Genomic DNA, 14299 nt, shown 5'->3' on the forward strand with positions numbered 1-14299 from the left:
CTCCCAACATTAAAGGTATTCCCCTATATATGCAACTTTTTAAAAAGGATTTTATTTATTTATTTTTAGAGAGAGGGGAAGAGAGGGAGAAAGAGAGGAAAAGAAACATTGATGTGTGGTTGTCTCTCGCACATCCCCATCTGGGGACCTGGCCTGCAACCTAGGCATGTGACCTGACTGGGAATTGAACCAGTGACCCTTTGGTTTGCAGGTTGGCACTCAATCCACTGAGCCACACCAGCCTGGGCAACTATTTTTGACAAGATTATTATCACATGAAGGAAATTCAACAATGAGAAAATACTATTATTTAGTATTCAATCCACACTCAAATGTCCCCATTGACCCAATAATGTCTATTACAGATGTTCTTTCTCAGTCAGGGATCACACATGGCCTTTGGCTGTCCTACCTCTTTATCTCCTTAGTCACTCTAGACTTTTAGGGATGGGAAGGTATCTTTAACGACACTGACACTGCTAAAGAATGATGGCCAGCTGTTTTACAGTATGTCCTTCTATTTAGATTTGTCTCTTTCCTCAGCATTGGATTTAGGCTAACTGTTTTGGCAGACATTCTATCAAGGTGATGCTGTGACCTCTTAGTGTATCACTAGGACACTTCGCATCATTTGCACCCATTAAGGGTGTTGACAAGTTTGATCATGGCAAATTTACTGCTTAAAGCTATAATGTTTTAACATGAGTACTAAGCCATTTGCAAACCTTTATTTTAAACTGCAAACAATTATTCAAACTCTTACTCCCTGATAGCATACTCAACACAGCTCTTTTATCTCGCTAACATATTAACTCATTTTCTCCAAAACCCAGAAGTGCTAACTCCATTCTATAATAAAAGATCACATGAACCTTAAACACTAAAGGCTTTACCAAAAAGGTGGTTCTGCATTGGATCTTGATAAATAAATAAATAAGATTTTGCGAAGAAGAGCAGGGGGCCCAGTATTATATTGATAAGAAGTATCATGAGAAAGGCATCATACGTGAGAGTAAATAATGTTTGAAAAAAATGTGAGCTGACTATAGTCAATCAGGCGAGAGATGAGAACATCCTGCTCTGGGCCTTGTCTAGTGGCCAAAGACATGTGGACACATAAGGGAAAGCTGCCAAAGTCTCTGACAGCTGAACTAGGACAACTGCATGTCTATGATGCCTTTACTGATACAGGAAAGTAGGAGGGACAGGAGCGGTCATTATGTTAAGTTTGATGTGCTGGTAGGACATTCAGATGGAGCTGTCCAAAGCACAGAACAAGAGGTCTGGAGTTCAGGAGAAAAAAACTTGGTGAGAAATAATGATTTGGGTCAATGCTATGATGAGTTGAAGTCATGAAGACAGACAAGAATACGAATGTAGAAAGAAGACAGTCAATAGGTTTGAAGAGAGAAGTTTGGAAGAGCATTAACAGAATGGGATATGAGGAGAAGGGGGATAAGTCTGTTTCTTGCCAAGACCCCAACTAGTGCACTCATTTTTGGAGACGTTGATCTGAAGGTAATTGAAAGACAGGAGAAGGTTTGACCAGATTTGCAGATTCAGGACATCAGTATATGGGCAGTAATTAACTATACTTAGGTAAGGATTTTTTAGACTAAAGATAATTTCATTGTGTGTTTTTTTAAGCAACATCAAGCAATTAACCCAATTCTTACACCATTTACCTGGGGATAGTATCAGATTGTACAAATTAAGGGCTCAGTCCCACAAGACTGCCCCCACTTCAAACAGCAGTTATAAGTACAGATTGTCACCTGTGCTTCTGACCAGCTGACTATTAATCAGAGGTTCCAGTGACCCCCTTCCTGGAGATGGGGTGTCGGGTGGGACTGACAGTTCCAACTCGCTAGTCAGCTGGTTGGTTTCCCTGGCAACCAGCCCTCAGCCTTGGGGGATGGAGGGCTTTCCAAAAGTCATCTCATTAACATAAACTCAGGTGTGGTTGAATGTGGTTCGCTATGAATAAAAAAGACATGCCTTCAACATTCATGTAACTGAAGCTACTTCAGGAACCAATGACAAAAAAATAAATATTATTAGAAAAAGCTCCCATTGCTCCTATTGCTTAGGAAATCCAAGGCTTTTAAGAGCCAGGAGTGAACAAAGAGCAAATATATATTTCTCATTATAAATCACAGCATCACATTAACAAACTGGTATGGAGAATATAAAGATGAAGGTATGTGGGAAAGTGTTAGCTGGAAAAGGGCAAAGAAAAGGAAAAATGATGGAAAGGAAATTCAAATGAAGAAGGAAAGAGGGAGAATAAAAGTGAAGGATATAAATGGAGGTAAGCAACCGAGGCCCCCTTATAATCTTGAATCAAATTGCCTGCCGCTCCAAAGTAGAGGCAATACGTAAAAAACAACATTGGATCTACAATAAGAAATTATATAAAGGTCAATGCGCATGTCCCAAACCCTTAGTCTCACTAAAATTATTTACGATTCACTTTTTAAAGTTAGGGTTCAAAATCCTTTCCCCCACAGCTTCTGCTTTCAGAGCAGTTTGCTTCTTTCTGTCCACATGGATTTTACAGGCCCCTTTCCTGACTTCACCCTTCAGGCTTTGCTACTGTAGCACTAAATCACAGCGCTCCAAGGTCTGGAGCCATCACAGGCCTGGGGCCAAACAGAAGTTTGTTAGTATCATTAAGACTATGGCCTTAACATTTGGAAGAGAAGGATTTAATATAAGGTTTTTAAATTATATATTATATATTAATACATGCAGCATATAATACACATGTATAGATGGGTTATTCATAAAAGTTTCAAATTCCTTCCTTTCAAATTTATCTACCTATCTATTAACTTATTTGGTTACATGATTCTGACACACAGAGTTGGAAGGATTTTTAATGATGAATCATTAACTTACTACTAGCCAGTATGGAAAATAAAATGTATTCACAGAAAAAGAAATTCTTACAATAGAAAAAAAAAATCCATTTCATTCAATCTGTTAAAACCATGTACTTATTACCGTGACCCTCACAGTTCTCAAACACAATTGTTTTTTTTTAACATCTATTTTCAATTAGTCATCATGATATGGCTACAAAACTTTTTAACAACAATCAGTAAGGTCTATGTAGGAGCCTGCCTAAATTCTTGACATTCTTCTAATTGTTTTCTGCAAAACCACACACATAGGAAGCGGTCACAGTCGAAACAGTCAGTGAGTTGTTAGGAGGGCACATACATTCTCAGCTTTTTGTGAACACGTGTGTGCACGTGCGTTTACATGTGCATATGCCAAGTTCCTTCCAGAACTAAGATGTGTTTGTCTTCTTGATCTTCCACCTTTTCCCCTTCTTTTACACAAAAGGCAATATCAATTAAATATTTAAAATTAGTTGCCAAGAATTCTGAAACATGTCAATGCATAAAAAACAATCCTGCTTCTGACCATATGTGAACACACGCATTTCTCTGTTTTGGATGGAGAGGTTCAGAAGGGCAACAGCTTTGCTTCAACAACTCTCCAGATGACATTAGGATCATCTTAGTGTCCACTATGTCTTTAAAAGACTTGGTTCACAAGTGTGGTATTCAAACACAAGTAAATTTTTAAGACTGAAAACAGCAACTTATCATGAAAGTGCTGCTGGTTAATCATGAAATTCTCCTTCTCTCTACCTCTCCAGCCCCCAATTCCAGGGGAATGCAGTGAAACACTGAAATAAGAAACCATAATTACAATCACATTCCTGCCCTGGGGTCAATCTAATTATCCACCTCTCAACCCAAAACAAATTTACTTCTTTAAAAATAAAGGCCCTTATCACTCATGGGAAAAATACACACAAAGATTAAGATGACATTTAGGCATAACTGCAACCTTTCATTTTTAAGTGACCTCTTAGTTTAATGGCTTCAATGTATTCTCATTCAAGTGTAATATATATTGCAGGAGAGAATTGTAATAAATGGCACTGTCATGACCCTTAGGTTAGAGCAAAAGAATATTGGAGAATAAATCTCCATTCTGAATACTCACCAATCCTGCAATGGGGGTAGGCAATCTATTGATCTTTTTAACAAGTCCGGGCTTTATAGCATTCAGCAACCTGTCATGGAAAAGGCAGAATGTCAAAGGAGACATAAAGCAAGATGGATCCCACAAATCACCTTTATCTGGGGTTACAGTTAAATTGCTGAATAGGAAAAGCAGAGAATTTAAAGCATGTGGTAAATCTCAATAACCTATGAGCCTTAGTGCATACAAGTGAAGAGCTTTGCCAATATCAAGTTTGTCCATGGCAGGTGAAGTTTTGGAATTTGCAAACGTTGAGAGAGAAGAAAATATGGAGGCTGGGAGATGTTTCAAGGGGAAGGACAAACATGGAGCTGGGTGGAGGTTGGGAGGGAATTGGCTAGGACTGGTACCAGGTATTACTATACAGGCAAGGCTTGTTCCCAATTCTCCTGGCTAAGGCAGATCTCTCCAGGGATGCACTGAGTTCAGAGACTGACATCTATCTTCCCAAATAATTTGCCAATACTAATTCTATCTCTAGACACTCTTGCTCTTTGAGGAAAGTAGCTTGTTAAATGTGGCTGAGCCTCCCTTAAGAAAGGGAAGAATACATTTAGTAAGAGGTTAACCAATCGTGTCCTGAAGATTTTAAACAAGGCTGACCACAAATCCCTAAGTACAAAAGATATGTGAGAAAAACATTTTCGGGATAAAGGTTGAAATCACGTAAAAATGGTAATAGCAAGGGGAATGCAAGAGAAAAAATTATAATTACCTGTCTTCAGCAAATATAGATTCAGAGTGAAGAGAAAGAAGAAAGGGCAACTTGTAAAACTAAAACAGGGTTGGCATCTGGGTGACGTGGTGGAATGTAGCATTGGCAAACTAGGCTATTCATAAAGGTAACGAAGGGGTTGCAGAATGAAAGCATTTATTCCCACATTCAGGAATCCGAGGACAGACAATCGGGTAACTTATCTTAGAGCAGGGATTTATTATAATTCAGGGATCAGCAAACTCTAATCCACTGCCACCAGATATTCCCAAGCTTTTTGCTAATGAACCAAAGTAGAAAAAATAACACTCTACCAAAAAAATAATAATAGTAAGTCAAAAATCGCCTTTTAAAGAGGCACTAGTTTGGTCATCTGTATCTAAAACTGTATTAGAATTTTGAGTATGATGGCTCCACCAAGTCCTCTTTTATACATGTTTTTAGTTTAAGTAGTCTTAAATATTTCATTATATTCATCCTTTGTAGAATTATTCTTATATGGCAGAAATCTTTCCCGTCACATGAAGTTGTAAAAAAAAAAAAAAAAATCAAACAACTATAATGCTAGACTGTAATTAAAAGAGCAACAGAAATCTATGATATCTGTCAAAAATTTTAAGCACAAATTAAAAAAAAAAGCCTAAGTGTTCTTAAATATTTGGAATACTTTCAAGATCAAGACAGCTGTAATTCTCATATAAACATTGCCCCAGTTTCACACATAGTTTACAATACACAACAATAAAAGGTACATTGAATTCACATTTGCAGAAATGTCCAACACCTGCTTGTCTTGCAGTCTGCATTAAACTGAGGGCATTTCCCATATATAATGGGAGTCAAGTGAGAAAGCTTAACAAAACAGCTATGAGTAAGAGTCAAGGCTACTCACTTGCAATTTTAGTTAAAACCACTATTGCCTTCCTGTGCAACTTAAAGTATAAATATTTTTAATAAATACTTAATGATAACACACTTTGAAGCAATGATATTTTATATTTATGAACCCTTTGAGATACACTGTCCTTAACTGCCCTGTCCTATGCAGACAGGTCATGTATTCATTTTTACAGAAGAAAAGACCAAGCCCTGATCGGATGTGAAGACTTTCCCAGAGACGTGCACAGCTAGTGTACAGCACATAGAGACAGTCTTCAAGTCTTAGGCTGGTCGTTTAAACCTGTAACTTGGTTCTTTAGAAAATCAGCTTTAGTATGCAATCAAAAGATAAATCAACACACACACACACACACACCCCAAACAAAAAACAAACACCCAAACAAAAACTGTCTTAATATAAAGGGATAATGTCAACAGTAAAAGAAAATGGAAGAGGGTGCCCGCTGGGAGACAGTTAAGTATAAGACACATCAGATCCAAGTTTTGGCTATGGATGATCTACCTCATCATAAGGGATTTCAGAGAATACAAGATGGCCATTCACTTCCCACTGAGTAGAACCCCACACCAATTTCCCACCTGTGGTCTGTGCTCCCCAAAACCTATAGCTAGGAGGCCTGAAGGAGTAGTTTGCTCTTTCCATCTGTTAACAGCTTATCTTTGAAGAAAGTTTCAGATAGCATAAGCACTGGGGAAGACAAGCATAGCAAAGATCAGGCAGGTGATACTTCAACTGGGTGGTCAGAAGGCTGCTCTGGGAGGTAACATTTGAGAAAAAATGGAATGATACAAAGGTCTTAACCAAGGAGAGATCGAAGGCAAGAGTTTCTGGTGGACTGAATATTAGTAGAAAGGCCTGAAGGAAGGAGTGGGCTCGGTACACTCAAGGGCCGATGTAGCCAAGCAGAGAGAGCGAAAGGAAGAGACATATGGCATGAGAGCCAAGGTGTAAGCAAAATCCAGGGCTAAGTAAGGTGTCTAATTATTTCCTAAATACAATGCACTCAGAAGCACATGTAAAGATTTTTAAGACAGAGATCAAGATACTCTGATTTATCACTTTAAATCACCACTATATGCAAACAGATCAAACATAAATTTACAATTAGATTTCTGTAGGAAGTTTTTGCTTATTAAAATATGGTTAGCCCTGGCTGGTGTGGCATAGTAGATTGAGCGCCAGCCTGTGAACTGAAAGGTCCAGGGATCAAATCCCAGTCAGGGAACATGCCTGGGTTGCCAGTCAGGTCTCCAGATGGGGGCGTGCGAGAGGCAGCCAACTGATGTTTTTCTCTCAAATTGATGTTTCTCTACCTCTCGTTCTCCCTCCCTTCTCCTCTCTCAGAAAATAAATAAACTTTTAAAATATTTAGAATAATATAGGAAAGGGGGAAGCCAAAGAACTTATATGCACAACCCAAGGACATGAACTAAGGAGGGGTGGGATTACTGGAGGGAAGGGGTGGGTACTAGGTGGAAAGGAGCAAAGGGGAAAAAATTGGGACCACTGTAACAACATAATCAATGAAATATGCTTTAAAAAGATGTTGAAAATATAAAAAAAATTAAAATAAAAAATAGGGTTATCAGAAAACATAGATAAAGGAAATATCACAAATAACTTATAACAGCTTAATGAAGAGGAAGGTGCAGTGAATTTGGATTAAGTGGTCACGGTTTTAACAGGTAAGTTCAACATACATTAATTATAAGCTACTGTACTGGGATGCAGCTTGATCAGAGCCACAGTTTTCCCTTGAATAAAATGAAGATTAAAAAACAAAACACCAGGACTTCCGGCCAAGATGGAGGCTTAGACGGACACGCTAGGTCTCCCTCTACAACTAGAGAGGAATACAACTACTTCAAAACAAAGGATAACTAGAAATTCCAGAAAATAAAACTACACGGAAGTCCAACATATGAAGTTATAAACCAGCGGTGCCATTTGGGCAGGTAAGAGTTAAAGAGGGCAGTGCTGTTTGCGGTCGCACCTGGGACAGCGGCGGGCGGCGAGGAATCCCGGATCCGTCAAGCCCCTGGCGGTGCGCAACCCCGGCGGGGAATCCAGGCTGCGGCCAAGCCCCTGCCGGTGCGCGACTCCGGCGCTGGGGAGAGCGGCCCCCGCATCGCCTTGAACAGTGAGGCCCAGGGGGGCGGGAGGACGGATCCCGGTCTCCTAGCTGAATAACTGTGTGAATCCATCTTGGACCCCCGCCCCCAAAGAAAGCACCACAGGGCTGCGAAATAGGTCGCGGACAGGCGCCGGCCGGTCGCCGATTTGTGACGCGTACACAGGCACTGCCCCCGACAGCCGACAGCCGGCCCAAGAAAACAAAACGCATCTGTCAAAATGAGGCAGACAACTATAGAGATTCCGGTGACACAACTCACCAGACAGCAGATAAAGAACCTGACAGATGAACAGATAAGAAACCTGTCAGAGGCTCAGTTCTGGGCCATTGTTATCAGATGGCTTACAGAATTCACAAAAGAGCAGGAAAAAGATATGAAAGAAGTGAAAAACTTTCATAACGAAAGGAACAAAACTGCATACGAGACAGAAGGAAAGGAAATAAAATCCAGAGTTCATTTCAACAAACTGGAATATGGAGAAGGAACAAGCAGTCAACCAATGCAGCGAGAGGAAATGGGAAGCAACAATGAAAGGATCAGAAACCTCTGGGACAGCCATAAAAGGCCCAACATAAGAATCATTGGTTTGCCAGAGAATGAGGAAGATGAACTAGAACTTGAAAAATTGAGTGAAAATATAATAAAGGAGAACTTCCCAGACTTAGGGAAGGGAATAGACTTGCAGGTCCAGGAAGCAAGGAGAGTTCCCAAGAGACTGGACCCAGGGAGAACCACTCCAAGACACATTATAATCAAAATGTCAAAAATTAAAGATAAAGAGAGAATCTTAAAAGCAGCAAGAGAGAAGAAAAGAATTATGTACAAAGGGGTCCCAATTAGACTATCAGCTGACTTCTCAAGGGAAACCCTACAGGCAAGAAGAGACTGGCAAGAAATATTCAAAGTAATGAAAATCCAAAACCTACAACCACGAATACTCTATCCAGCGAAGCTGTCATTCAGAATAGAAGGACAGAGAAAGTGTTTCCAGGACAAAATAAAACTGAAAGAGTTCATTAGATCCAAACCACTGTTATATGAGATGTTAAAGGGACTGGTTTAAAAAAAAAAACAGAAGCTAGGGAGATGAAACAAAGGCAAACTAAATAGGCAACGAGAGCGGAAAAGGAGCTGTGGGTACGGGAAGCATATTGGGGGGAGGTCAACAGGGAGGGGGAATGGGGAAAGGGAGGGAGATGATATAGGAATTGGGGATCAAGGTAGGAGGGAATGGAATAGACGGAGAGAGGTTGGGAGGAACTGTATGCACAACTAATGGACATAATCTAAAAGGGGGGGACAACTGGAGGGAGGGGGGCCACCGGGTGGAGGGGAGCAGAGGGAAGGGAAATTGGCACAAATGTAATATTTTAATCAATAAAACACATTAAATCTGAAAAAAAAAAAAAAAAAAAAAAAAAAAAAACACCATCTTCCATCTAGGACTGTGGTGAGAAGAGAGTGGGACAATGTTGCTGGCGTTTGGTAAACGGAAACTTGCATACTCACACTCATTTACTATACTGAGCATGTCCCTTTTTGCTAGGTAAGTGCAAGTTATTTTAATTCCAACTTTTCCATTGGCCAGCTGCCAAAGACTAAAATAAGTTTCCCTTATTTTCTTTTTCTGGCCACTTTTGGATAAAAATCTCACATAAATGAATCACCTCAACAAACCATATAGTTTGCCTAATATGTCTGGTGAGAAACATCTAGAAACAGGAAAAAAATGTTATGATCTTGGATAAGCTTTGATTATGAAAAAAGGTAATGGCATTCAAGGTAAGCAAAAATACATGTGTTTCTTATACGATACAAATTAAATGGTGTCTTCTAAACTCTTATACTCTAAATCTTCTAAATCTAAAACATACTGTGACCTGTTTCCAAAAAGGCTATCCCATATGTTCCTTCATGTGCTCCACAAATATTTATCGAGCTTGCATAATGTTCTGGCCCGAAGTTGTGTATGGGGGACCCAAGGGGAGGCAGGCAGACCCCAGCTCTCTCCCTCGTGGGGCACGCTCACTAACAGATTCAAAACCCACAGGAAGACCAGAACTGTGCACACACATGGCTCATTGTCCTACCACCTACTGCACAGCCATCTTGAGTTTCTCAGAAGGCGAATTAAAGACATGCTCTGAACGCATTTTATGGAATACAGTTCTTAAAAGATTAAAGACTAGATTCCTTAAAGAAACAATTGTTGAGACATCCAGGAATGAAGCTGATGTTCTGACTAGACCACAGGCTGCATTTGATAACTCTTTGGAACGCATCGTGGTTGCCTCTCAATCATTCGTTAATGGTTATAAAATACAAACTAAAGACATTTGTTTCTATTTGCAATTTTTAAAAGTCTCAGATGCCTGTTCTGGAACAGAGTGGCTCTGTTTCAAACGGACTCTTCCAGCAGCCAATATAATAGCTTTTCAAAGGGCACAACATTGAGAATACCACTACAAAGGGTATGTTACAAGACCATCCAGATAGTAGGCATTATACCAACAATCAGCTTATTTGTTATTGGACGGTAATATACATATTAAAGGTATATTTTTTTAAAGGACTGCAAAATTCAGCTTATTCTTGAAGTCATTCAATTCAGAAATTCAAGTCTAATAACTATTCTAGAGTTTGGGGAGAGCAGAGATACTATCTGGACCTTGAACACAGGGTGGGGAATTCATGCTTAATCTCATGGGAAAGCACTTTATTCTTTGCAACAAAAGATTACATCATCATGTCATTTAGCTTGGTTTATACAGCTGCAATAGGCAACTGTGATCACAAAATTACCTACTTTGTATCCCTTTTAATTTGGCTCAATGGTGTTTTTCTATGTGGTTTCCTTGATCACTTTCTGGGTTTGACTAGGTATCTTAGACAAATGTATATACTCTTACATATAATCTAACATGGCAACTATTTTTTAACCTAAGCATGAGATCAATTTAACCTTGACCATAAACCTGTTACAGATGTCATTTTTAAAGCTTTCTTTTTAGAGTTGCCTTGGCAAAAGCAGAAAACTTAATAAACCTTTTGAGGTCAAGAAAAAATTGACTAAAATAAGGGGAAAAGTGAAACCTGGACCAAAAGTAAAAACCTGGAACAAAATAGCGATGGAATGCAAATTGCCATCATTAATATCTACCAAATGTTTGAGGGCTGCTACGCATTGTCCAGAATGTGTGAAGTATAGTTCTATTTAAGCCACTTGCCTTGAACATACCTAAAGAAGAGATGTAAGAGCTTTAAAAGGCTTTTGCAGACTTGAAACTACAAGAAACTGGGCCTAACTCTTGTGAGTTCTAGGGCTCAGCAGTGCTGTTATTATTCAATATAGCTCTTGCAGCAGAGACTACTTACCAAACTTTCCCTTCTGTCCTGAGCACACAGGTAGGCGACATTTCCCAGCCTCCTTTGCAATTTTCCGTAGCCATATAACTGAGATTTCTGGCTAATGGGGTGTGGGCAGAGTAATAAATTTCACCCAGGCCTGCCCCTAAAATCTTTCCCAGGCAATTCTTCATTCTCTTTTTCCTCCTCCACTGGCACCAAGGGAGACCTCAGAAGTCAGGTGTTGAGGATGGCGACTCTGTTAGCTGGGGTCCCTGAACAACTGTCTAGAGCAGAGTCATTGCCACCTTTCCCTGCTGCCAAAGCTGGGCTACAGGAGAATGAGCAGTACACTTCTATTGTATCAATCCACTGAGAGATAAGGAGATACATAGCACCCAGCATTACCTTAATTATTAGAGTTCTCCATATGGTCTTTTCCCATAAAACCCCTGTTCCCAAGTGCAAAATTAAACACCTGGGCCCAGCCTTTTCCCCTGGGTCTTGCTGGGAAGGCAGCAGGAGAGAGAGGAGGAAAAATTTAGGACATTACAGAAAAATGGACCCAATTTTATTGTCCTTCTTACATACCACTTGTTTTTTTATACTAAAACAAAACAAAAAAAAAAAAACAAAAAAAACCCTAACACTAACTAAATAATCTCTAAGCATGGAAGGGCACCTACAGCAATTATCTGATATCTTGGAGTCCTTTTTGCTTCATTTTTAATCTGTGTCACAGGCCAATCTTTGCATGACTATTCTTGCTGTCTGGAAATTATAGGATTTTTGGATTAGAAGCCTAAAAATTAATAAAATAATCTAGATAAGGAACCTGTCTCCAGGCACACATCTGAGGTTTCTATGTTTGAGAAGGGGGCTTTCCCATGATGCTTAACTTTTTGCATTTCAATAACTCATCTCCAGCCACCAGTCTCTGTCACCTTCATCGACCTGCCCACCACACACAAACTGACCCCACCTAACCCACCTCTTAGGCTGTGCTGCTCCCTCCACCCACCCACGCAGCTCCTGCCCAATGACTTCCATGGCGGTCCTCCTGATGCCTTCACCTGGTGAGCAAGCCCCATCACCCCCAAACTGCCTTTCCCACTGGGCCTCCCACCCTTATAAGCTACAAGTTTAAGATGACACAAGATCCATGAACCATGAAAACAGAATTTAGTATAACAAACAAACAAAGAAGAACCCAAAAAACTGGAGACTCAAGTTACTGTGACACAGGCAATGATACGTGCAATCATCATTGTGCTATGTGGTAATTACAGATAAATTATTGTAATTAGTATTTCTTTTTGCACAGCTAAAACATGGTGTTGCTGAGTTTACTGTCAGGAGGGTGGACAGATATCTTGGAAAGTGAAATTGCAGTCACGTGGCTCTGAACACTTCTTTATCCAGACATGAGAGGGGTAAGCAGTCAGCCCCTCACTCTCCATACTCCTTGAGCAAGTGCTCAAAGCCAAGAGTTCCAGAATTGGGACCCATAAAATCTCAAGAGTAATAAGAGCCTCCTGATACAGAAAGACCTGGGTTTGACTCGAACTCTGCCACTCACTAGGCACGTTATGTAGAAGTATTCAACATCTGTGAGCCTCAGTCCCTTCCTCTGTAAAGTGCAGACAGTAACATCTCCAAGCCACGGCATGAGAGTGTGACGCGTTCAGGGAATGCACTTGGCAAGGCTTGGGGTGAGCACACACTTCATAAATGGCAGCCATTGTTATCCTCTCTTCCCCTCCAGGAAGGTTTCAACCCCAGCCCTGCCCACAGGTGGAAATCCGATGTGTCAACTACTGGCTCACGTCTCCTCCTAAGCATCCTGTCTGTGGCTCTCCCTAGGCTGGGAGTTGGGAGAGGTGAAAGAACGGAAATGAGGAAATGAGATAACGTTAGTCCTGTTGGAGGACAGGCTCACAGGGATGTAGCAAACACAGCAAGAAGCTCCAAGGACCATCTCCGCCACATTGCAGCTGTGCCCGCACTACCTCTGGTCCTGCTTCCCTGCCAAAATCTAGCTTTATCCCTCGCCAAGGGTCCTGGCTCCCTACCTAACCTGCCATCCTGAAGGTGACAGGGAAAGGTTAAGAGACCCTTGGCTATCCTAGAAAGGGTAAGCCAGCTTCTAACGTGGCTAGTTGGAGTTTTAGACTGAGTTCCTATCCATTTCACATATTGCTATCACACACCCCACTGGGCGCCGCGCTACGCCCTCACCCTCTCCGGGGACTGGCTTCTACAGTGGGAGTGACACAATCTCAGCTGTGGTATGGGTTACCTCAGGCTTTGTGAAGAATACCAGTTCTACGGGGAGATAACGTCCAGGTTCTAAACAAGTGTCTTGGAAAAGAACTTTGGAAACACAGGCTCTGCATAGTAAGGTTGTAAATTAAGGACAGACGTAGCACAACAAGTGTAAGAAGCATTTCTGTTTCTCCTTGCCATGGCATTTTACTCAAATATTTGCGTTTGGTGCACAGCAAAAGATAATCAAAAGTCTCTGCTGCCAACAAACGTCATTTCCTCAAAAGTAAACTTAATCCCATTGCCCTTACGTACAGAGACTGTGCTAGCTGCCTGTTGTTTTCTGGATGCTGTTGAAACTTTTCAGCATGCTATTCAAGGTCTTTCTCAAACTGACTTTTCTCAGACTGACACTCATCTTTCATGTCCATTTCATCCTAGGCTCTGGCCACAATTCTTCCCTTGAGTATGCAAATTGCTGAGCACTTTCACAAGCTTGCTGCTCCCTCCGTCTAACTTGCCTTTCCCACAAGCCTCTCCCCACCCCTTTGTGGCCTAGCAAACTCCTACTCATCCTTCAAAACTGAGCTTAAATATTACCCTTGTCTTGGGACCATTTCCTAGGAAGGTAGTATATCTCCCCCCTGTAAGTCCCAACATTCTTTGGCTTCTCTGTTTATCATACATCACTGAAACTGTCCCAATTCCCCACCAGACAAAGGGTTAGTCCTCTCCGTAGGCCCAGTTCTCCTGTAAAGGCCAGTCTTTGGTAGGGCCTAAACTTGCATTTGGTGAATACATTGATAATAGAATAAACAACAATCACAAAGTATTGGGAAGCCGAAAACATCAGTCTTGAAACTGCAATGGACTTCA

The 14299-nt window shown here is 40.8% G+C and overlaps 1 protein-coding gene across 4 annotated transcripts in view; it reads right to left on the reverse strand.

Moving 5' to 3' along the window:
* The window catches only part of LIMCH1 (LIM and calponin homology domains 1), a 315733-nt gene that overhangs the window by 163107 nt on the left and 138327 nt on the right, over nucleotides 1-14299 (reverse strand). For all 4 annotated transcript variants that reach the window (XM_090266941.1, XM_090266945.1, XM_090266943.1 and 1 more), the window contains exon 3: nucleotides 4024-4093. In XM_090266941.1, coding sequence (XP_090123067.1) covers nucleotides 4024-4093 — 70 coding nt within the window. The remainder of the gene's footprint in view (nucleotides 1-4023; nucleotides 4094-14299) is intronic.

Source organism: Furipterus horrens, unplaced genomic scaffold (genome assembly GCF_987537825.1).
Source record: "Furipterus horrens unplaced genomic scaffold, mFurHor1.1.pri manual_scaffold_2, whole genome shotgun sequence".
Taxonomy (NCBI): Eukaryota; Metazoa; Chordata; class Mammalia; order Chiroptera; family Furipteridae; genus Furipterus; species Furipterus horrens.